The sequence below is a fragment of the Gobius niger genome, assembly GCF_951799975.1.
Source record: "Gobius niger genome assembly, chromosome: 2".
Lineage (NCBI taxonomy): Eukaryota > Metazoa > Chordata > Actinopteri > Gobiiformes > Gobiidae > Gobius > Gobius niger.
In genome coordinates, this window is record NC_136853.1 from 44,327,195 (window position 1) to 44,352,989 (window position 25,795).

Consider the following 25,795-nt stretch of genomic DNA (forward strand, 5'->3'; position numbering starts at 1 on the left):
CTTGGGGGAGCACGGTTTGAAAAATTGATTTGAAAACGCAGTATGGCGAACGCAAAGGCTCCATCGTTTTTTCCTTGAAGGGGCTAGATGCAAGTTTGCCATTTTATACTCACTACTGCCACCTCAGGTCATACGTGTAACTGCACCTTCTACATTAAGCTCGTGCATGACGGCACTTCGGACCCGAATTAACACCTTTTTGAGCGACGGTGCAGGATTTTAGAGGCAGTTGTGGTGAACAGGTCTGGGCTCATTCTAAAGGGGACATATCATGCTAAATCCACTTTTTTAGCCCTTAAATGCATTTTGTTGTATATGTTTAGAAGTGCAGAAAAGTTGAAATTAGTCTCTTCAGATACTCCATTGATATCTTTATATTCTGTTTTGGTCATGTTTTGCAATCTGATCCGATTTTTCTCTTCTCTATTATGTTTTTTTTAACAATTACGTCACAGTGCGGCACGGTAGCGCAGCGGTTAGTGCTCTAGCTTCACAGCTAGAAGGTCCGGGTTCGATTCCCACCTGGACGGGGCCTTTCTGTGTGGAGTTTATATGTTCTCCCCGTGCGTAGGTTTCCTCCCGGTACTCCGGTTTCCCCTACCACTAAAAACATGCACAATAGGCCAGGATGAATAATGTGTCTGTGTGGTGGTCACACACATAGTATGGTGGTGGTCAGAGGGTCCGTTGGCGCAGACGTGTGTAGTCGCGAAAGCGCTTCTGACAGTCTCCCCCAGGGGAAACTGAAGCTACAAACGTAGTTTACCACCACCACCGAGTGTGGAGTGAATGTACAATTGTCTCATGTAAAGCGCTTTGTGACTATATGTCTGTGAAAGGCGCTATATAAATAGTATTTGCAGCGGAACTGCCAAATTAGGACATCGACTCCCGGCCCAACACTTCGAGCAATCCGCCATTTTTTTCTCCTCGCTTCGATTTTGTAGTCCAAGCTCAAGGATGCCGAAGTTACGAGACGATAAGTCAAAATGTCCGCCGGGTCCGACTCTGGCTCGAACATGTAAGGCTGGACGGACGAGTCTTCCGTTGCTGACATTTTGTAAACAACGTGTGAATAAAACGTTTCTGCGCCGCTATATAATCGTATCTCTCCTATAAAACTACCAAAATGGCCGAACGGGGTGGAGTTGAACCGAGCGTCACCTCTGCAACCTAGAGAGAGGGGGCGGGGCTTGAAGTGTCTCATTTGCATTTAAAGAGACCGCACCAAAACGAGTTGCTCTCAGCAGACCCAAGCATTGCAGTTCCGCTTCATACAGACCACAACTGTATGATTTATATGTAAAAAGGAAGGATTTAAAAGCATGATCACATCACACGAGGAGCTGCTAATGGAAATGTGAAAGTACCCGTTAGGAAAAAGACCTTTGGACAGTCAGCTTTTACCGTCCAGGGAGCTAAACTCTGGAACTCTTTGCCTCCTGAGCTGAAACAGGACTTAGACCTGGGGGCTTTTAAAAATGAACTAAAACATATTTTAAAAAGAGATCAAGTCTGCAATCATTTTTAGTCTGCACTCAATGCACTTCCTTTGTGTAATGTCAGAAGTATTTAATTAATGTTACTGTAAATGTATTTTTTGTACTTTCTGTGTGAATTTGAAAAGCCCTTCTAGGGACGGACATTGCAAATTAGCCTTGGCTATAAATGTTGTAGTGTGGTACATGTTTATTGTTCACACATGTCCCTATCAAATAAATAAATAAATAAATAAATAAAATGATATGTCACCTTTAACATTTTTAAACTCTGAATAGTCCCTTTAATTGTTTGCACTGTCACGTACATGCAAATCTTCGTATTAAACCTATTGGGGATGTCTCGTGCTTTGCCCAAACACAATCCAATAGCCTTTGCGTGTGATTTGAGCTACTTTCTGTTCCTCTTTGTGAATAGCTTTTGTCCTTAAAGTTACCAGTCGCGTTGCCAAGACTATTAATCAAGCGAAAGGCTGGCTCTGTTTTTGAAGCCAGCGCGTTTCAAATCCATCCGTAGACGCGGCATAATGACCAATTCGCACGACCATTATACTTTATCAAAACCTATAAATCATTTTGCCCGCGGCGAAAACGCCCAGCGGGAGAAGCCCGGGCAGCCACAAACAAGGCATAAAGAAGCAGTTTGTTTCTCTGGCAGACTCGATCGTGTTTCTGTAGCCGCCGTAATTGCTAGAAAATGATCAATTAAATAAGTTGATTAATAATGATAAGTAGCAGGAGCAGATGGGGAGAAGAGGCAAATTGGTAGTCAAATGAGGAAACAGCTTTTTTTGGATTAAAACATGTGGTGAGTCATGCAGCGACTGGTGAAAAAACACATACACGAGATGCTTTTACTCAAGTAATGTTATTTCAGAAATATTCATACTCTTGAATAACTGTGAGCAAATACATAAATTATATAAAAGTTTTCTGCTTAAACAATTACTCAGTACCTATCAGCAGAGGTGTTCAAAGTACTTGATTTCATGACTTGAGTAAAAGTACATATGTTACTGGTAAAGTGTAACTCCAATAGAAATAAAGGTTGCTCAGTCAAATTTAAAGGCACACCGCGTAACATTGTAACTATACTGTTGCCATCAATACATCAAAACATGCTCCCAATGACCTGCTCGACACAGACGATGCTATTTCTGCAGTGGGTTTATCAAAGGATGGATCTGGAGGAGAACCTCACCTGTTTAAGTCTCAAATCGTACTGATATTAGTCACGTATCCATGGCGACGAGCAGGGGCGGACTGGCCATATGTCCGTTCTGGAAGAGCACAGACGGGCCACTGGCTCGAGGGCCACCAGTCCCGCCTCAACCGAGCTTTACCCAAATCTAAAAGCTAAAAAGAGAAGCATCAAAATGGCGAGAAAAAGAGGATGAAAACGTGAGAAAAACACGGACAAAAAATTCAACAAAGATGTGACAAAAATGTGACAAAAACTCAACAAAAATGTGACAAAAATTCAACAAAAATGTGACAAAAATGTAACAAAAATGTGACAAAAATGTGACAAAAACTCAACAAAAATGTGACAAAAATGTGACAAAAATGTGACAAAAACTCAACAAAAATGTGACAAAAATTCAACAAAAATGTGACAAAAATTCAACAACAATGTGACAAAAATATGACAAAAATGTGACAAAAACTCAACAAAAATGTGACAAAAATTCTACAAAAAGTGACAAAAATTCTACAAAAAGTGACAAAAAAGAAAAAAAAAACATACAAAAGGTGACACAACACAGCAACAGCGCGAGGAAAAAGGTCAGTTTTGTGGGTCTTAGCTTTCAAAAGAGGACAGAATGCATTTGGTTTAGGCGGGGGGTAAGAGGTTAAGTCTTACCCTCAGTCTTACCCCCAGTCCGCCCCTGGCGACGAGCTGGAGACGTACCCACTCCCAGTAAAGTTACAGTCATGTCTTACTTATGAGGGATTTTTCAATGATGAAAATATCTGTCTTAAAATAAATGCTTATATTTCCATTTTATTTATTGGGTAAATAATACTACTTTATTGGGTAAAGTAGTATACAAATCTACTTGTATAAACTAGTGGTGCAAAAGTAGCAAACCCGAATTCACCACCTCTACGGCAACAACTACAGGGCACAAACCTTCTTCCTTGTCGTGAGTCAATGGCATTGGCGGCACATCTGCACATCGCCACCTACTGTTCTGGAGGGTGCATTTCAAGATGTATAGTGAGGAGAAAGAAAACAACTTTGTAACGTTCATTGTGTCTACTCGTGCTACAGCTGTTCTTAATTCCGAGGCGGGACCAGTCTGACGGTCCCAACAGGTCCGACAGACTGGTCACGCCCCCCACAGATTCAGGGACTGTCAATGATACTTGAAAGAAAACATTTCTCTTTCAAATATAGTGAAGTGAACAATCATATATTTTCAACAAAAATACAACTTAAAGGGACATTACAGAGTTTAAAAGTATTTTCCTCCCCCCAGGGGCAGACTGGGACTGAAAAACAGCCCTGGACTCTGACTAGCCTGGCCCAAATTAGCGTAATTGTGACACTTCCACAAATACATATTTTAACCTCCTACCACCCGCCTTAACATTAACGAGTGCATTTTCCCTAATTCGGCTTTTTATTATTATTTTTTTCATTGGCATCATCAGCAAAAAGAGTGGGAAAGGTGGTCGTAGGAACAGAAGCAAAATCATTCATATAAATAATAAATAATAATGGTCCCAAAACTGAACCTTGTGGTGCACCATACTCCACTGAATTCCTTTTTAGATTCATGTTTTTTTATACTGGGCTTTACCCAAATCTAGAAGCTTCTCGACAGGAGAGCAACAATGTAACGCCTCATTTGAAAGCTAAGACCTACAAAAGTGATGGAAACTTTTCGTCATGTCGCCACATTTTTGTCATATTTTTTATTATTTTTTCTATCATTTTTGTTGTGTTTTTCTCATGTTTTCATCCTCTTTTTTCTTGCTATTTTGACGCTTTTCTTTTTTTAGCTTTTAGATTTGGGTAAAGCTCGGTTGAGGCGGGACTGGTGGCCCTCGAGCCAGTGGTCCTTCTGTGCTCTTCCAGAATGGACATGTGGCCAGTCCGCCCCTGCCTCCCCCTACATGTTCCAGCCATGTCCTAATGTGTAGAATGAGCCCAGACCTGTTCACCACAACTGCCTCTAAAAGTGCACGAGCTTAATATAGAGTCTGCAGTTCCGCGTAAGACCTGAGGTGGCAGTAGTGAGCAAAAAATGACCAACTTGCATCTAGTCTCTTTAACTAAAGTACAATTCTTCATGCAACACTATCTATGGCACTTTTAAATGTATTTAGCCGCTCACCATCTCTGCTCATCAGTGTCATTTTCACATCAGCGTTATTTGAATGAATACTTTTTCCTTCACCTTGAGAAACTGTGAAGACTTATTCTGGGCTGAAGTTAAGTCAGCGTAGTAAAGTGCCTCTGAGGAGTATGACAGAGCTGTGTGTTTTTATTTTTCATCCCCCCCCCTCCGTTCTCGTTGAATCATTTCACTTTGAGTGTCCTGCTGCCCCGGCGTTTTCCGCAGTAGCTGTTTTGCTGGTGGTCGGTGGGGAATTGCGCCTGACAGTGCAGCCTCTGGCACTATCACTGAGCCAGAGCCTGACTACTGCAGTCCTCTCCCATCTTCATCTTTCTCACTTTTTACATATTTGCTATTTTTCAGATGCAAACTCAGAACGACGGATGCGCATAAAAATATCAGCATCAGTATAAGTCGTTCCAGCCTTGCTCTGTAAATCAGGCGACGTCAGGTCCAGCCTTCAAGCTTTAAACCTCTGGTCCTTAAGATGATTTCAAGAAATGTTATTACACAATTCAGAGCTCAAATACCTGGTAAAGTAGTCAAATCCGTAAATCCTTCAAAAGCTCCTGGCATAACACCCCATTTAGACATATATGATGTTCAGCACCGGCGTTTGTGGAAAGTGGTGCTTTACTTTGGGCTACAAGTGGGAGGTTCGGCCCTCGGTATTTTGACGACGAAGAGAAGTGCACTTGCCTGCCCCAGCCGTAAATGATTAAGATGGCAATTTTCAGGGCAATGTGTCTTGTTATATTTAGTGTTGCATAAAAGAAGTACACGGTCCTTCCAACAAGGCGACTCGTTGGAAGGACCGTGTACAAAAGCCCATCAATACTTGCTCAGTCTTTGTAGTATCTAGTATGGCATATAGTTTTTGTACTATGGGAAATAGTCTTTGTAGTATTGGAAATAGTCTTTGTAGCATGGGAAATAGTCTTTGTAGTATCTAGCATGGCATATAGTCTTTGTAGTAGGGCATATAGTCTTTGTAGTAGGGCATATAGTCTTCGTAGTATGGGGAATAGTCTTTGTAGCATGGGAAAGAGTCTTTGTAGTATGGGAAAGAGTCTTTGTAGCATAGGGAATAGTCTTCGTAGTATGGGGAATAGTCTTTGTAGCATGGGAAAGAGTCTTTGTAGTATGGGGAATAGTCTTTGTAGTATTGGAACTAGTCTTTGTAGCATGGGAAATAGTCTTTGTAGTATCTAGTATGGCATATAGTCTTTGTAGTAGGGCATATAGTCTTTGTAGTAGGGCATATAGTCTTCGTAGTATGGGGAATAGTCTTTGTAGCATGGGAAAGAGTCTTTGTAGTATGGGAAATAGTCTTTGTAGTATGGGAAAGAGTCTTTGTAGTATGGGGAATAGTCTTTGTAGTATGGGAAAGAGTCTTTGTAGTATGGCAAAGAGTCTTTGTAGTATGGGGAATAGTCTTTGTAGTATTGGAACTAGTCTTTGTAGCATGGGAAATAGTCTTTGTAGTATCTAGTATGGCATATAGTCTTTGTAGTAGGGCATATAGTCTTTGTAGTATGGGAACTAGTCTTTGTAGCATGGGAAATAGTCTTTGTACTATGGGGAATAGTCTTTGTTGTATGGGAAATAGTCTTAGTAGTATGGGGAATAGTCTTTGTAGCATGGGAAATAGTCTTTGTACTATGGGGAATAGTCTTTGTAGTGTGGGAAATAGTCTTTGTAGTATTGGAACTAGTCTGAGTAGTGTAGTATGGAATGAAAACACAGAAAGAACAATCATTTCCCCCCCTTAACATTAGCAGTCGGTAGTGACATTATGCCCATTGAACTCAAAAGGTGATTTATTTATTTGACTGGGACAGTGCATGTTAATGAAGAAACATGGAATACATGCATGTAAAAAAGGGACTAAGGTCACACAGGGCTCGTAAAACAATGCAGAATAAAATTTACATCGTACATCAAATGATCAAAAGTCCTTTACACTATAACCATATTAAACTTACAGTTTCATTCAGCTTCACAAACACTTCTCCATGTTGACTTGTCTCGATGGATTTACACAAAACACTGACAAGCATATTGCACAAAACTAAATCCTTCCTTTATCTTTTCTTCTCCCAGCTCCTGACCATCGACGACGACTTTTGTGGACTCGATATGAACGCTCCTCTGGGCGTGTCCGAAATGGTGCGCGGGAAGCCTCTTTTCACCGAAGCCGCGGACAAAATGACCTCGGTGATCGCGTACGTCTACAAAAACCACTCGCTGGTCTTCGTCGGCACCAAGAGCGGACGCGTCAAGAAGGTAAGTCTCAAAAAACACAGGCGATAATCCACATGCGGGCTGGGTTTTTGGCAATTTTATTGGTGTACGTGTGATTTTTTCCCGACTCCATTGCTGCAAGTGGTTGAATTTGCTTTTTAGTGCAGGTGCTGTGAACCTGTTTGTGGTTATACTGGGCTGGTGGTGACGCTAAATCACACTGGGGCAAGGAAGAGGCACTATTTTGCGAATGTCAGGATTGATGTTTTGGAGCACCCTCTGCAGGCAGCAATGGGAATGACAAGAAAAACCTTCAAAATGCTTGCAAATGAACGGCTCAGAATAGATGAAAACCAGGAGTTTGGACAGCCTGGTAACCTTTTTGATAAGACTTTCCCACGACAGGCATCACAACTTTTGTATCAGACATATTTTTCTGAGCCAAGGTCTTCGGGACCAATTTTTTTCCCCCCCCCCAGTGCCCAGCCCGAGTCGTAATGAATGGAGCGAACGTGCACAGATGGCTGATGCTGTGAGAGATTGGGTGTTACTATGGAGTAAGGCTTGGGAGTTTTGGGACTGCCGGACTGCGGGATAGATAGCGGCGGCGAGGCAGATTGACTTTCAGCGCAAACAGCTGAGTCGGCTGGTTTCGCGGGAGGAAGAGGTGTGCTTCGCCTGAAAGAGGAATTGGAGGAAGTGCGGAGTGAATTTGAGTTGTTTTTTTTCTGCGGATCAAGGAAGCTCCTCAGGGGGGGGTTAGAGTCCCGGCGGCCAAACCTGATCTGATATCTCCAAACAGCGCTCTCATTTTTGACGCTGTACACATCACATGCATTTTCCAAAAAAAAAACGGCTCGCATCAAGAGTATCTGATGCACTTTCCCTATACTTCGGTGTAAAATCGAAACCCCCGGGGATAGATTGTAGCCGACATCAGCGCGTTGCAGAAGTTGCGAGACAGCACATATCAGCATGTTGCAGAATTGATTAGACGAAGTTTCTCTCTCCATTTCTCCGGGGCAGTTTTTCCAGAGATGAAAATAGAGCGCAATACATCATTTATGAAGTAATTTATGTCACTGTCATAGTAAATAACCGCTTCTGACACGCATTTTAGGTTTTGATTTACTGCGGAGGGTCAGATTGCATCGTATTATTTTCACGCAACGTTATCAAACAGCACAACAGCCGCACAAGACACAAGACACGGGACTTCTTCTGGTGGATCAGCTCAAAACTATATTTCTCATGTTGAACCCTGATTCATAGCTCTGTTATAAACCGTTTTCCCAGCCTGTAGGGCAGCACGGTGTCATAGCAGTTAGCAGTCTAGCCTTGCATGATTCAATTTCAATGTGTAGAGCCTCATGGTGTGTCTCACTGTGGTTTCCTACAGAAAAACAAACACTACTTGCCTTTGTTTGCTTCGCCGGTTCACTTTGACGGGTGAAATGCGACAAATAATCCGACAAGGACAGTAAAATGCACCTTAAAGGAATAGTTACAGTGGGTCGAGAGCTTCTTTCTAGGGATATTTCTTTCAATCCAAGCCTAAAATACAAGGACTTTGTAAGAAATTAGGGCTGCGACTAGCGATTATTTTGTAATTGATTAGTCGATCGATCATTTTTACGATTAATCGATTAATCGCTTGGCTGTGAATTTTTTTTAATCACGTTATAGCTTAATTCGCGCTGTTTAAGGAAGTGCTGATGGAGTAAACTAAAGGGACATGTTTTTGAAGGCTCTATTCATGAAATTTACATTGTACAAACCACTACAGACCCTAAATATAAAATTAAAGTAGGTTTTCATCAAAAATACTACATTTTTTTGGGTCATTTTTGCTCCATTTTAGTCTGTGTGAGCCAGAAAACGATAAATCGATTACTAAAATAGTTGTCGACTCTTTCAATAATCTATTAGTCGTCAATTAATCGATTAGTCGTTTCAGCCCTTTTAAGAAATAGCATCTGGTGTGATGCCCAGTGCTAAATTACACTTGCAAAGCCCTTCATTTTAAAAGGCACATGATTTTGTGATTTAGAGATCAACTAGCAATCGTTGTTTTGTTATGAATCATTAAAGGAACAGGCCACCGTTTTTCCATACTGAGATATGTTCATACCTGAGCTTTTCCTTTAAACATGATGAGAAATTTGATGTTTTCTGTCAAATAAATGGTCCAATCGTATATTTTAAAGGCCTCAAATGCATTTCTAAAACACAGTAATATCCTCTCGGCACCGTTGACCATGAATCTTGAGCTATGAGCACTGTTCATGGTCACTCACTGTTGTTCCACTGTCATTGATGGATATGGCCATTGAAAAAGTAGGATCATGATTTCAGCGTGATTTAAGCTTAAATGAACAACTATCTGTGGCGAAATACAGAATTCAATCTGTTTTATATAACGGACTCGAGCTGAAAAGCGTTTTATGGATCGGGGATAAAGATTCTTATGCGAGTCCCGGCTTGTCTTAATGGTCAGTCTCCATTTCAGGCTAGTTAAGAATCACTGCCTTAAAGCACTGATAATTTGGAACAGATTGCAGCTGCCTAAATACTGAACTCTCACACAATACAGCAAATGACCGTGAAACGGCGCAACCGTGAGAAATTAGATAAGATAAAACTTTATCAAGCTCACACTGAAAGAGATCCACGTGTTACAGCAGCCCTTTAAAGGGGGGGTATTATGCAAAATGGACTTTTTCAAGCTTTACATCATGTTATTACGTCACTCCCTCATTAAAAACACGCCTGAAGTGTTGCCTTGGCACATTCACGTATTTCTGAGTAATCTATAAAAACTCTGATGGCGGCCATTTTAGGGATAGGTTTGCCTGAGTCCTCCTAGGAACGCCCCCACCTCCTGGAGACGCCTCCGAGCTTTCGTCACCAGCCGAGTAACCAACCACTGCTCCTCAGCAGAACCCCCTCCCCACTGATGCCACAGACAGCGTGTGGAGGGGGCGTGTCGGAAAGGCTCAGAGGTTCTTAAAGAGACAGAGGCCTATTTCAAGACATTCACTACAGCCATTTTGAGAGAGACATTTTATACAAGGCAGTTATTCTGATTTACTGCATTTACAGACCAACAGAAGGTTTGCTCATCATTGTAGTGTGATAAAGACTGGTGCTGTGTGACTGAAAAAAGCACAATACCCCCTCTTTAACGGGTTAGAATTTGTACGACTGATAATGATACACAAGTAGAGCTGTTTCTTTTACCGTTTCAGCTTGTTAGCGCTCTTTTCGGAACGCCTCGCTCTACTTTGAGTCCAATCTCTGGAAAAAAAACAGATATTGATTAACCCATTGTCCGCATGCAAACACGGCCAGGCATAAAAAATCAGCGCCCTGTTCGCATGCACCGGCTCACACCGTCTACCCGGGCGCCGATCGATACTCCGTGTTAGCAGTACGGCCGTCCACACACACACACACACACACACACACACACACACAAGGCCCATTACGGCGCAATCCGCTCCTCCCAGCTACCACATAGCCCCGCCCACGTCATTACCCGTATACCATTAGATGACATCACGGGCAATAAAAGACAACAACAAGACAATAAAAGGCCTGCGCTTCAGTCCACCTCCTTCATCAGTGACTTTATAACCCCCCCCAGCTAATGGATGTTGATTTATACACTTTTCTTCCCGACTTGTCCAATACCACCACTAGCTCCATCCCCTCTCTCTCTCTCACACACTCACTCTCATTCCTCTCTCCTTTGCTTTTACTCCGATGGTTTCGTCATACAATGTTTCACTCTTGCCCAGTTGTTTCCAAGCGTTATTTATTTATCCTCCCGGAAAAACGACACGTCACCGCGTGTAAATAAAAAAACGACTTCAATAAAAAAAAAGATAGAGGGTTTTAATGGAATGACCCAAATGATATTGTTTTTAGCGGGCTTCCATTTGTGACGTCAGGATATTGACCTTGGCGGGAAGCTGAGCGAGTTGAATTCAATTTGCCCGTGAGAGGGGTGTTCACGTAATGACAAAAATCCGGCTATCGGCACGTTCGGTCGCAGCGGCACTCGAAGCAGTTGTGAGGGTTCGATATCTGCTTTGGTGACGGATTCTTAGGCCTTTGCTCTGGTTGAATCTGAAATCGGCAAATGGGTGAGAGGGGCGTCAGCGTCCGCCATGATAAGAAGTGTCCGAGCAGGGCTGCCAGTAAGGAAGGAGGTATAGGCGGCTGCATATAACCCCCCAAAAATTGCTACAAAAGGTTTTTCAATGGTTTTCTGTAGTATCAGGTGTGCTTATTAACATACTAAAAGTCTACCAAAATCTGACCACTGGAAAGGTCTAATTTTCAAGATGGCGTTCAAGAGGGTGGCGAGATCCTCCTTTATTATTCATCCTAGACAAGTCATTTTGGTGTCCAACGGTTGGACTCCAACCCCATGTTTTGGGTGTCTAGGAATCCAATGGGCTTGTTCAAATTGTAGTCACATGATCACATAAAACCACGTCAGCCCTGGCACGGTGGACCTGGAAGGGTTTTAACCTTCCAGGCCTACCATGTCAGGGTCGCTTTCCTCGCAGACTTTAGTGAATATCTCCGCGAGTAAATATCGTAGAGACGTACCTTTTATTGCGTTGGGAAGAAGAGCGTTGGGGCTTTAAAACGAGCCCATCCGTGCCCAGCTAAGCCTCTGGGAAGCGATGTAAGGTTGCGTTGAAAATGTGTGCCGTTGCCGTGACAACTCGCTAATGTTAATATATAGAGTCTTTGTCCACGATTTGTATATCATAATTATGTGATCATGTGTCTACAATTTGAACAAGCCCATTGGATTCCTAGACACCCAAAACACGGGGTTAGACGCCAAAATGACTTGTCTAGGATGAATAATAAAGGAGGATCTCGCCACCTTCTTGGACGCCATCTTGAAAATGAGACCTTTCCAGTGGTCAGATTTTGGTAGACTTTTAGTATGTTAATAAGCACACCTGATACTACAGAAAACCATTGAAAAACCTTTTGTATCAATTTTTTGGGGGTCAAACCAGTAGGGAGATGAGCATGTGTGCTTCCTATCGTGTCTCCTTCAGCACAGGGACCTCTGGATGCTCCTCACCAGCGGTTAGGAGCTATGAGCCATCCCACCAGCCACCGCGCTGCTCCCTCCCGAGTGATTCAGACAAAGCTCAACCTCCGCTGATGATTGACAGCCACACATTTAACACAACAAAAACAATCTGCATGAGCCAAACTTTATGTAAGCGATAAAATAAATGCTAGCCTCCACAGCACAGTCACGTCTCACTGTTTCAAAGAGCCGCCTCGATAAACGGCCTTAACACAGACCTCACTGTGCATTAATGCGTCCGTCTCGCTCGGAGCGTGAACCAAAGGGCAGGGTTTGGTGGAATATTTGACCAGAGCGTTTTTATTTCTGTGACTGAGGGCTGTAGCTGCGGAGGGTAAGTCTGAAACAGCTTTATATCTGTTCTCTCTGTGGCTCCACATCGCTGCGGTGGCTCGTGTTTGAAACTTTCTGAGCCAGTGCAGATGTAGCTACAGCCTGTGCGGGTTAATAAAGTGCCGTTTATTGAAACACAGCAGCCGTTTCACTTAATCGAGGCAAAGATTATTGTTATGCCTGTTGAAAATAGAAAGTTAGCGGCCGGCAGCTCGGGAGAGTGTAGAAGCGTTCTTTTGTGGTCCGTTATTTGTAAATGGTCTCAACTTATATAGCACTTTTCCACCTACGTTAAGCACTCAAAGCGCTTTACAGGGAAGGAACCAGTCACCCATTCTTACACCAGTGTACGCAGACACAGCGACAGTGTGCAGCTTCAGGAGGCGGGATTCAAACCCCCCGACGAACTGCTCTAACAAATCCGGCCCTCCAGCACAGCACCTCTGGCCCTCAAGATGATTTTGAGAAACATTATCACACAAACCAGAGAGTACTTTTAACATTATTAGAGTTAAATGGGAGAAAAAAAGGTAGAAATATAGTCAACACACCCAATTAGGTCATATATTATGCACAACATTGGAAAAAGAATAATCGTTTTAAGGAAGAAATGACATAAATCTACTTGAATTAACAGATTAAAGCTAAGGTTTGAGTAGATTTGGTCTGGTCTTAGACGAGATAAAACCTCTTGTAGTAGTTATTTTATCCATCGGCGCTAAAGCATTTGTATCTTGGATTAGTTCAGACTCAAATTCAACATAGAAGAACTTTAATTCAAGCAATTTTAAGTCATTTATCTCATTAAAGATGGTCATGTTTCCAGCGTTGTGCTTTACTGTGGGCTAATAATCAGCGGCTTCGGCCCTCAGTCTATTTATAATAAAGAAAATCGGCCCCTCCACCAAGAAAACTTGCCTACCCCTGATATAGTCCAATATTGTGGGTCTTGGTGATGTCACTTCTCCTGTTGTTTCCGGTTCTGGGTATTTTTCGGCCAGATTGTCCAAATGCGGCTGAAGCTCGGGTTCCTAATGTCACAAGGACCTTAAGCTTTACCTCATCACATGAAGAAAGAATAGGAGGTTGGATCAGGACTCAGGAGCTATAATTTGAAGAATCATGTGTCCTCTACTGTACATCGTATCAATAAAGCGTGTTTTTGCTGCTGCATCATCAGGAATGCAAACTTTGAAATAATTGCACAAAGCACTGCCAACTAAAAAGAAGAAGTTAATAATAATTACAAAATGTAGAATCCGATCTTGATATAGGCTATGGTATTTGTCCTTCTGGAAAACCTTTTGATAGATAGCTCCACTGTAGGTGCTTGTACCCGACAGGAAATTCATCATCAAAACACCTCAAAGTTCTTCAAAATCATGCAAAGGAGTGAAGAAATACTGAAAGTGATTCTTATCAACACGGCATGTGACCTTTTCTCTTCTTGAATCACTCAGGAATCCTTCACCCCTGCCCACACCTGTCTGCTCACCAGTGCTTTGCATCCACTCTACCTGTCCAACGCTCTCTCTCCCTCCCCTGCTCCTAATTCTTCTTCCTTCATCCGTCCGTCAGTCCGTCCGTCCGTCCGTCCGAGCACGGCTGAGTGGAGCTGCTCCGAGGGGCCCTTTGATGGCTACCTCCCGCCACTGGACGTGAACGCGAGCATATGGCTCCTGTCAGGCTTGTCCGTCGGTCGGCCCGTGTGTGTGCGCGCTGAGGCTGCGGTCTCCGGGTTTGGAGATGGAAGATGAAAAGCGAAGGGGAAGGGGAAGGTTTAAACCCATTCGGTGCGGGTCAGTGCGCTCCGCCAGGTCAAGGGGAAAGCCTCGCAAACCCCCCCCCCCCCCGCAGGCTTAGACTCGGTTCACGGTTGTAGGCCGGTGCAGCACAGGAGGAGCTCAAAATAAGTAATAAGACAGAAAACATGTGAAACAATAAGTTCACTAGCGCTAAAAGTAATTAACTAGATCAGTACAAACATCTCAATTTGAGCACAATAATCCAAATTGTAGCTGTTTTGACTAGTTAAGAAATTCTTGGGCATTTGTCCTAGATTATTTTACTTGTTCTGAGATGTTTCTGACTCGTTTCGATACGTTTCAGGTCATTTTCTTTGCCGATGGGGTAAGAAAATTGGTCTTTCAAGCGAGATTTACCTTAGAACTGGTCTGAAATGTCCTCAAACAAGCAAAGCAAACTTGGTCCGATCAGGAAAAGTGTCTAAATGAGTGAAAACCACTCAAAACAAGATACATTTCCTCAATTTAAGTCATTTAAGCCAATGCTTGATATTCCCTTTTTGCAGTGCATTAGATTACCACCACCACTACTACTACTACTACTACTACTACTACTACGAGAGATCATGGCTTATATTGTGAGCGGGTTGGTGGAAAGAAATCAGGGGAGCACAGAGACTAAGTGTTCAAAAGATGGGGGCGATGAGATTGAGGGCGTCCCGCTGAGGTGCTAATGCATCCCTCCTCTGTCCGTCCCACCGGGGTAGCATTGGCGCTCAATACAATGAGCAGCTAACCTTGAACTCAATACAAGCTTCGAAATGGGCAAAGCATGTCACGCCGAGCGCACGGAGGAGGAAGCGAGAGCCGAAGCCGAAGACGCTCGCCGACTTCGCGGTCGAAGGGGAGGCTTTCGGCGCCGCGGGCTACGAGGAGCAAGAGAAAATAATAGATGGGATGAACGGCGCGGAGTCCATTTGTTGCATTTTGATTTGCGGATTTAGACGGTGTTCTTGTTTCCTTTTGGATTCTGCAGACACATTTCCTCTCGGCTAATTATCCGGCTCCGCTCTTCGCAAGCTGTGATCAGCTTCAGCGGGGACGCTTAGGGGCAGCACAAAAAGACTGGTTCATGGTATTATTATTTTCGTTAGTTCACTTGGTTAAGAACACAGCAGTCCGTTTTTCTGTAAACTTGAGGGTTTTTTTTGAAGGCAGTGTCACGCCAATGAAGACTTGTTTCTTTTACGGAGGATTGTCATTGCCTCCGTATGGTTTCTGTGGGCCGACGGTGCCCCTGCATTTGCATGTGGGCTGTGCATGTCTCCGCATGTTTGCCTGATGGGTTGGTTAGCTCCAGATGCAGAATATCGAGACGGGGTAGAGCTGAGCCGCGGTCAGTGGAGCAGAGGATTAACTGCTTTGGGCTAATGATGAAATATGCTGTAGTATTGAGAGCGGTAGTGAATTGCGTTAGCATTTACAGTATGTGTTTTTGTGCATATTTCACTTGCTGCTAGTAAAACATCGGTCTTTTAGATGCTTTTCTGACCCTATATGTTGCTTTACGTTGCATTATTCATTCTACACTCAAGGATGGTCAGTTTTTATTTGTATCTGCTAGGGATGCACTGATGCCGATACCAGTATTGGGCCGATACCACATGCTTGTACTCAGACTCGTACTCATTCATGAGGTCCCAATACCAGAAACCGATACCATTTGACGTGCGGCCAGCGCTCCTACCTCAGCTGAGGAGAGAAGAAGCAACAAACTGGAGGATTGTTTAGTGTAAATACAATAATCCACATAGAGCTGACTTTATTACAGACTGCGCTCTCTAAACCAGAGTCTGAGCTTGATTTAACCAGAGCTAAATGTTGTTCGTGCTGCAGCGTCTGCAGTGTTTACAAGATACAGGCTAACGTTGCTAACTCGCGGCTAGCGGTTTTGGCCATTCTGACGCCGTTTTATGGCCAGCGGTTTATTAATCTGAAAAACCAACCCAGCGACTAAAAAGTCCTCAGAAAATCCAAATTAAAGACATAGAGCATGTTTATATTGAGCGAAAATGAGCTGCAGCAAAACAATGAAAACGCTGTAGCTACTCGCTAAGTTACTACAAACACACGAGAAAATCTACAGGAGCTGAAGTAAAGGCGAAAAGAGACCATTTAAGTAACATCTCAATACTATTGTTAAATAAAAATACATAAATGAATAAAGCTCAGGCATTGGGAGCTTTAGGACATGGGCTTTTCTGTCTATGATGGACAGAGACATAAAAATGAAAATTATATTGAATGAAAACAGAATAAATAAAGCACAGCACAATTCTAATATAACTGCTCTTAAATGTGTCGACTACTTTACTTAACCCCTTAAGCTCTAAAGAGCCATATTTGGCTCCGCACCCCTCTTGTCTGCATCTCCGGGGCCATAACTTTCGCATACAAATACTGTCAGTCATATTTTTCACCTCTCCGTGTTCAGTGGACTCTCAGCAACAAATTCATCCACTCCAATTTCAAATCAACAGATCCGAGCTCAAACAACAAGCCACAATATGTCAATTTGTCATAATTCGTTGTACATATTTTGGTCAGTGACAAATAAATGCTATTGTGTAATGTTTTTGGAAAAAATGGTGTTCATTTTTAGACAGGGAATACAATTTTGTGACCCAATATGTCCCTACGACTAAAATACTTAATTTCTGTAAAAAAAAAAAAAAGAAAAAAAAAAAGAAAATGTACAAAATTATTATTATTATTTTTAATTTGGCACAATTAGGCACAGTTAGATTCCGCCTGGACTTTTTTTTTATAAAGCATGTATAACTTCAGTGTTTTGACCTACTGGTATTTTGTTGACTACAGGGAGCACACACTATATTGATTATTTCCATTTCTGTTCTTATTTGCTACAGCACAGACAGAGAAAGAGCATTTTCAGGTGAAAATATGTGTTTTTTATTCAGGCGGAATTTAGATTTTTCTGTTTCAATCTAATTTTTACTTACAAACTGTAATTTAAAAAAAATATTTTTCATTGAAACAAAATGTCCCAAGGATAAAGTTTATTTTGGTACCAAGATTAGCCATGTACCCCTTGTAGAGGCTGAGTTAAACCCAAATAAACACATGTACAGCATTTTGGGGAAAAGGGCCCTAGACAAGAAAGGGTTAAGGAAATGTACATGAGTAAATTAACTAATTACAAACCAATCTGCTGTGAAAAAAGTAAGAACGTTGAAGAAAATGCCTTGTACTCGTATCGGTTTTCGGTATCGGCGAGTACTTAAATCAAAGTACTCGTACTCGTATTGGTTTTAGAAAAAGTGGCATCGGTGCATCCCTCGCATCTGCGGTTGCCCTGGGACTGCCCGACTGAAACACCTCCACAATCACCACCATCACTCGCTCACATACCGGATTCCTATTTGTCCGAGCGCACAAAAGCAGCACGCAGTAAAGTCCCCTCAAAACCCAAACACACGAGTGAATTAAACGTCCGAGGTTCGCCGGCCCCAAACCACCGCGGCGTAACACGGTCGTTTCGGCGTCGCAGTTGAGCCGGTGCCACTGTCTGGGTATTCCTCGAAAGATCTCCCGAGTTTCCCTGGCTCTGTGTTTGTGGAAGAATGCAGCTTCACATTAAAGTCTTCTGTGGACGGTTGCCATGGCAGCGCCGTCTACTCCAATGCGCCGGGTGAATGTATAGTAGGCGCGAGCTCATGGGCTTCATTCAACTCCCAATATAGGGCTGCATTGTAATCCCGCACAGCTGATTGAGCAAAAATGCTATTGGCTTTAGCCTGATGCGCATTAAGTCTGCTGTGATATAGGGATTAGCTGTCTGGTGTGTCCTGATTTGAGGGGGGGAGACATGCAAAATAAATGATGAAATACAGTTTTCAAATTTGTATTCATTTCCATTTGATTATAGTTTCGTGCTGGTGACTGGGGTCTGGATGCCCTTAAATAGTGGCAAACTATGGTCACACATATCCGAATGTCCACACTAGTCCCTACCCCCTCATTCACTACATAGGCCCGCACTATATAGTCACTGATTCTGTTGGCGATTCAGACACAAGCCACTACTTTCTCCGAGCTGCGTGACGTCACGGGGAACTGCGGCTGCAGATACGTTTTTTTAATTTTATTGTTACAAACGTTTATTTTATGAAGCAGAACGACTGTTTTGGCACTTTTACAGGCGTTACTATCATCACAAAAAAAGGAAAGAAAAAAAAATCACCCCAGCACGAGCTCAGAGACGCCGAAAGTCGGTCAGAGCCCGGTGTCCGAAGCGCCAGCAGATTGGCTTGTTGCACGGTGTGGCTATGCTAGTTCCTCTGATCTGAAGTTGTGAGCGCCAGTACTTCCTGTCTGTATTCTTTTCCTGGAATATATTGTCTAGATCGGAGACACCTGTGATCATAAAGGATTGAGCTTATCTTGAAGCTAAAGGCTAACATGCTATTAAAAAAATGAATAAAAGGCACTATTTCAAATTGTATAATACATGAAATGAATGTTAGCCTTTAGCTTCAAGACAAACTCACTGATCCTTATAAACATAGACGTCTCCTCTACGGAAATAATTACACTGTACAGCAACTCGTCACCTGCAGGAAGTGATCGTCTACCAGGAACTCACTGTCCACCACAGAATCTTTAGGAATTACGATGATTCGAACAAGTCTAAGCTAATTTTAATGGAAATTAATAAGAACAGGAAGTGCTAGCGCCCACAACTTCAGGTTAGAGGAACTAGCGTAGCCACATTGTGCAACAAGCCAATTGAGTGGCTACATCTGCTAAAAGTTCGCTAAACTCCGGGAATAAAGTATTTCTGTGATAAAAACCAAACTCAGAGACAGTGGAATATTTATGGATTAATACGAGTCAGATACGCTTTTACTTCACATGGATTTTACATGAATGGCTTGGTTGGCTTAGTTGAGAGGAAGCTACCGGTCATTTATCAGCTCCAGCTAAAGGTTAGCAGCTAACGTTAGCATCTTTTCACCGTAACCGTTTATATTTAGGTCATTTATTCATGAGAAACACAAACACACGACTGAAACAGCTGATTTATTTCAGTCGTGTTTAGTTCAAAGACCTGTCGCTGTCAGGCTCTTCTACGACTCTCGCAATGCATTGTGGTCTATATTGACCCGTTTAGTGACCATCGATGCTCACTACTTTTCGAGATGCATTGTGGGAAATTTCAAGTGCACTACATTTTTCTCTCTGGACATTCGGACACCCCTACAAAATGGCATGAGCACTATATAGTCGCTATAGAGTCACTATATAGTCACTATATAGGGATAGTGTGGACATTCGGATACAGCCCAGGTCTTTTAGGGCCTGAGTGATATGGATTTTTGGGGTCTGAGGCCAATACCGATATGAAAGGCGGTTGGCATGGCTTATATACAGGCCGATATTTTAAGTAATTTAAATTATGAATCTCTCAAAGAGCCTATAGTTTCATGGCGACGTGTAAACAAGCAGCAACCTCCCTCTCTCTTGGTACAGCTGCATTTTATTTTGCCTTTTTCTGCAAAGACTCTGTACTAGCCATGAAGGACCCAGCTTTTTTAGAAGTAAACAAGGCATTTGAGACCTCCAAATTTCTTCTTAAGCGGCACCAAGAGCCCCCCACAGCTGCACCACAGTGAGGGCGTCACAAGAGGCGCTACAGGAAACAAAAACGGGACAAAATGAGGAGGTGTCCGGGCAAGACTCACAGCTAAGGAACACGTGCCTTTTATGGTTCTGGCTTGTGGACGTTCAGTGAAGAATAAAACAGATTAACTGCTAAGTTCCTCCCAGAAGATGGTGAAAGACTGTTGTTTGAGCGGAGGGAGCTGCACAGGAGTAAGGAGGAGGTAGTGCAGCTGATCAGTGCAGGACACCACGCTCTGAAAGGGACAAAGAAAAGTCTCAAAATTAAAATACCTAAAATAGGACAGTTTTTCACTGCAATGTGGGAAGGAAGGAAGTCTTTTTCACTTTCAGTTCCGGAGATATCGGCCTTTTATTGCCATTATTTCGACCCATAATGTCTTTGGATGGAGGGAGGGAGCTGGATTATTTAAGACTAATGTAGGGAGAACATATTACTTAAATTGTGCCCCCCAGTTCTCTGGCTAAACATCTATTATACATGGCTCTGACCAAGTAAATGACCATAATACACAACCAACCCCCCCAAAAAGATACACAGACGGAATAACCTGCTCATTCAGTATAATAGCTGACCTGACCCACACTGAAACACGGTGTCCATTTGTTTTTATTGTCTCGACCTGGCACTTAACATTAATAACACCCCCCGATCGTCCACAGCTCTCGCCCGACCCCGGCACTCACCGAGCGGGCCCGGAGCCGCGTGGCCGTTGACATTGCTCAAGTGTGCGCTCTCACGTCGAGTCGAGCAAAGAGAGCGCTCAGGAATAGCAGATCACCTCGCTCGTGTCATTCAGGTGTATTTATAGATGTCATTGCCGCAGCCCGGCCTCTCCTTTCTTTCCGCGTCTCTTTATAATTGATGAGCTGCCAGGGGCTCGGCAGCAACAATAACACAACGCTGCCCCGGTAAGCCGCTGTGCACTGCGGGTCAACATTCTGTTTGCACGAGCACTCAAACAGCAAGCAACGGCACTCTCCAATACTTCAGACTCTCCACTGAAGGGCTGCAGCTGTGGCACAACAGTCCTATAGCCCTGAGTCACGGTCCACTTCTGTTTTTAGAGTTGTGTTTTTGTTTTGGACTAATTTTAGAGTCAAGTTCCCAACACAGGAGTAACAACCGATCTGTAGAGCGCCCAGGGACAGGGGCTGGACTGGGACTGAAAAAAACAGCCCTGGACCCCTGGACTGACCAGCCTGGCTCAAATTAGCGTAATTGTGATACTTCCACAAATCCATATTTCAACCTCTTACCACCCGCCTTAACCGAGTGCATTGTCCCCAGTTCGGCTTTTTATTTTTTTTGATTGGTATCATCAGCAAAAAGAACTGGAAAGGTGGTCATTAATATAAATAATAATGGTCCCAAAATTGAACCTTGTGGTACACCATACATTCCTTTTAGATTCATGTTTTTTTAATAATAATAATAATAATAATGCATCGGTTTTATATAGCGCTTTTCTGGACACTCAAAGACGCTTTACATTGCATTATTCATTCATTCCATACTTGGTGGTAGTAAGCTACTATTGTAGCCACAGCTGCCCTGGGGTAGACTGACGGAAGCGAGGCAACCAGTCTGCGCCATCGGCCCCTCCGACCACCACCAACCACTCACTCACTACATTCGCTAGGCTTCCTGGTGTTTCCAAACGGTCTCCCATCCAAGTACCGACCAGGCCCTTCCCTGCTTAGCTTCCAAGGTCTGACGGGATTGGGCATAGCAAAGGCGGTATGACCACAGGCTTTACCCAAATCTAAAAGCTTCTTGACTGGAGAGCAACAATGTAACGCCTCATTTGGAAGCTAAGACCTACAAGAGTGATGGAAACTTTTTGTCACGTCGCCACATTTTTGTCTTTTTTTTTTTTTTTTTGTGGGGTTTTTTGTCCGTGTTTTTCTCATGTTTTTGTTGCCTTTTCATTATGTTTTTGTCACTTTTTTGTTGCTTTTCCGGCACATTTTTGCTTTGTTTTCATCCTCTTTTTCTCGCTCTTTTGATGCTTTTTCTTTTTTGCTTTTAGACTTGGGTAAAGCTCGGTTAAGGCGGGACTGGTGGCCCTAGAGCCAGTGGCCCCTCTGTGCTCTTTCTAGAATGGACATATGGCCAGTCCGCCCCTGCCCAGGGATGATGAGGTTTCAGCCGGTATCTGAGACTTGCAATAACAGAGAGAAGAAACAGAAACAGCCGAGCGTCGCGAAGGCTGGATGGAGATAATGACCAGGGAAGCAGAGCAGACTTTGCAGAGCAGCTGAGAGAGGGACAGTGTGGGAGACGCCGTGGAGAAATGGAGTCTGATGTTCATTTCGCTCTTGTGAGTCGGCACCTATTGAGCAGAGCGGTGGCCCGTTGAGCTGTGAGAGATCTGAGTGCCTATTCTCTGCTGTTTGTACGTGCCAGCAAAAAGCACTGGAGAAAGCGAGAAACTTCCTATCATCTTGAAGTTCTCCCCAAGAGTCACGAATGTCTATATTATTTGTCGATTTCTTGGCAATTTGGGAATAATCTTTCTAACTCTTAACTACTCTCCCAAAATGGTTAAAATAAGCCCACGTTGGCGCATCTCGAGTCCCCATTACCATGTTGTTGCGCTGCTGTCCAGTGACGAATGCTGGCAGCGTCCCTGTTTCCACAAGCTGCTCAGTTTGTCGGGCTTCGGCAGACAGACGCGGCGTCTGCTGTGAGCAGGTTCACTTACTTCCATGGCAGTTGTTTGATGAGTGAAAAGACTGGAAGTAGAAATGTTCCACAGGAATCTCAAGCATGGCCACTCTTGCATGTAGTGACATTATATATGCTTTCTGGTTTGTTTGGACTGGTGCAGTTAGTTTTATGCATATATGATGGTATAAAGATTTTGTAACTATGAGGTAAGGCGGTTTAGGTCGTACTGTATTGTTTTTGAACAGCAGATCTGCAATACTTTCATATAAGTGATGGGATTCACGGATCTTCTCTGGGAGCCGAGCCTTTGGGATCTGTTCATTTCAAAGAACGGTTCAAAATGCTGTCTCTTTGTAATACAAAATGTTAATGATGCAAGCCAGATAATTCACAATATCTAAGACTGGATCGAAATTAAATTCAAATCATCTAAAATTACTGTAGATACAGACGGCATCTTCTGGGAAACAGTTTTTCACTCTTTTTAACCATTTTTTGGCAAAATATAAACTTATTTATCACATACAAATAAAGTGAAGTCTAAATCGGGCCCATATGGATGTTTATTCCCAGCAGATTGTTCAGTAGAGGAGGAAAAACAGCAGTCGTAGCAAGCGCTTGCGAGTGTTAGCATTAGCACGATGCTAGCATGTAGCATCATGTTAGCATTCTCTGTTTTTTATGTATTTATGGCCTGTTGAACCACTTTGCTCCTCTCCATGTCTTTGTTTCTTTTAGTAGAAAGCTATATTCAAAATTCAGCAAGTAGTTTTTGAATAATTAGAGCCATCACCATGTCACTTTTACATACTATATATGGGCGATTCCAGTGATGCCGTCTGTATCTATTGGACTGATTTTTATGCTTAAAAAAAACGTGTTTGTGAATCAAATATTGCACCACAGAAGAGGCTGAAACATCATCCTTTTTTAGTGCATTTAGCTTTGACTTTAGTGCAAAAAGCTTCCCCTTGTGTCGGCTGCTCCATTGATTTTTGTGTTCATTTTGGGGAGCTCTGGGTAAAATTGCCTGAAAAAAAATAAAAATCCGGCTCTTTTCACAACTAAGATCCGGTCCAAACTGTTCAAAAGAGCCGCTCGGTCATGAGCGTCGCATCACTACTTCAGATATATATTTTCCCAAAGCAATGCTGACCTAGTTACACATTTGTGATTATTTGTGTTCGGTATTTGACCTATCCTTCAACGCCCGGATACTCTTCTCCAGATCTTAAAGCAGTACGAAGTAACTCTTGCCCCTAGAGGCCATAAGCGCAACTGCAGGTGTCGTAGCAAGTTATGATTTTTTAACTCATTAATTGTCTTGGAGAGTAAATACTACACTGGCAGAACTTGGCTCAAACTTGGCTTAAATACTGTTTAACGTGACGCTAGCCATCAGTGAGCTTTGCCCGTTAGCCTGTTAGCTCCTTCTTCGTGATTCTATTAGTGTGTATTGGTGGCTCTGACCCGGTGGCAGTCAAGTTGCAAACAGGGTTTTATGACCAGAGACACCAGGGGGAGATGAAAGACCCCCCAATCATCCCATAAACACTTGTATTACCCCCACAGGGACTACGAAAAGGATTTGTAAAGGTAAACACGTTACTTAGTACTGCTTTAAGCCCGGGTCTTGGTCAGGAGTGCAAAGCTGGAGGTTGAGCTTAAAATGAGCATGCGTTGTCTTCTTTCCCTTGACAATGCTACTTGCCCATTTCTTTATTTGTATGCCCCACATCTCAACCCAAGATTCATATAGAGCGCCATATATGTGTCGTTCCCCCTATATGTTACTATCCCTCCTTATCTCTTTAACAGCGTTGCTCTTCTCTGTAGTGGTAGTGATTTATGTTGGAGCATGTATGGAGGACACGAGTGCAGGTGAGCCCTCTGCTGCTGCTGCTGCTGTCTCTTCTCCTCTCCCTCCCTTTGCAGAACATGCTTGCAGCCAATTGAAATTCACTAAACATCTCATGGGGGGGAACACTGCCCTTACACACTCTTTCTTTTCTCCCCTCTCTCTCGCTGTGTCCTTCTTTACCGATCTGCAATGTGTACAAGTGGGTCACGCACTTCACTACTACTACCCGCAGTGGATGCTCGACAGGGGCGGACTGGGACTGAAAAACAGCCTTGGACTCTGACCAGCCTGGCCCAAATACGCGTAATTGTGCACTTCCACAACAGTGTTAATTTTGACAACATATTTTATTTTAGTTTTAGTCTTTTGGCTAAAATGTATTTTAATTTTAGTCTAGTTTTAGTCGACTAAAATTCAGACCAATTTAGTCGACTTATATTCATAATATTCATTATAATCATATTTAATCGTGGTCCTCGACTTAATGGAGCTGCTCCACATGAACAAAGCACAAACCTGTTCATTTGACAGTTAATTTAAATGATCTGAGGCTCTTTCAGACGGTCAACAGAAGTTTGGATGATTTTAGTCTCTCCTTTTCATTTTTATTAGTCTTATTTTAGTCGACTAAAATATCTGGACATTTTAGTCATAGTTTTAGTCTCATGAAAAACTTTTAATTTAGTTTTAGTCCAATTTTAGTCGTCAAAAATAACACTTTGACTAAAATTAAGACTAAATATTTTAGTCGACGAAATTAATTAACCACCCGCCTTAGCCTTGTTGTCCCCAGTTCGGCTTTTTAAAAAAAAAAATTTATTGGTATCATTAGCAAAAAGAACTGGAAAGGTGGTCATTAATATAAATAATAAATAATAACGGTCCCAAAATTGAACCTTGTGGTACACCATACATTCCTTTTAGATTCATATTTTTTTTAATACTGGGCTTTACCCAAATCTAAAAGCTTCTTGACTGGAGAGCAACAATGCAACGCCTCATTTGAAAGCTAAAACCTACAAGAGTGATGGAAACTTTTTTGTCACGTCGCCACATTTTTGTCATATTTTTGTTTTTTTGTATCAGGTTTTTTTTTGTCCGTGTTTTTCTCACGTTTTTGTTTCCTTTTCGTTATATTTTTTTGTCACTTTTTTGTCGCTTTCCCGGCACATTTTTGCTTTGTTTTCATCCCCTTTTTCTCGCTATTTTGATGCTTTTCTTTTTTGCTTTTAGATACGGCCAGTCCGCCCCTGATGCTCGATGC

At 42.7% G+C, this 25,795-nt stretch overlaps 1 protein-coding gene across 2 annotated transcripts in view; it reads left to right on the forward strand.

Moving 5' to 3' along the window:
- Positions 1 to 25,795, forward strand: part of plxna4 (plexin A4) — a 478,637-nt gene that overhangs the window by 20,438 nt on the left and 432,404 nt on the right. For both annotated transcript variants that reach the window (XM_079552367.1, XM_079552368.1), the window contains exon 2: positions 6,950 to 7,132. In XM_079552367.1, coding sequence (XP_079408493.1) covers positions 6,950 to 7,132 — 183 coding nt within the window. The remainder of the gene's footprint in view (positions 1 to 6,949; positions 7,133 to 25,795) is intronic.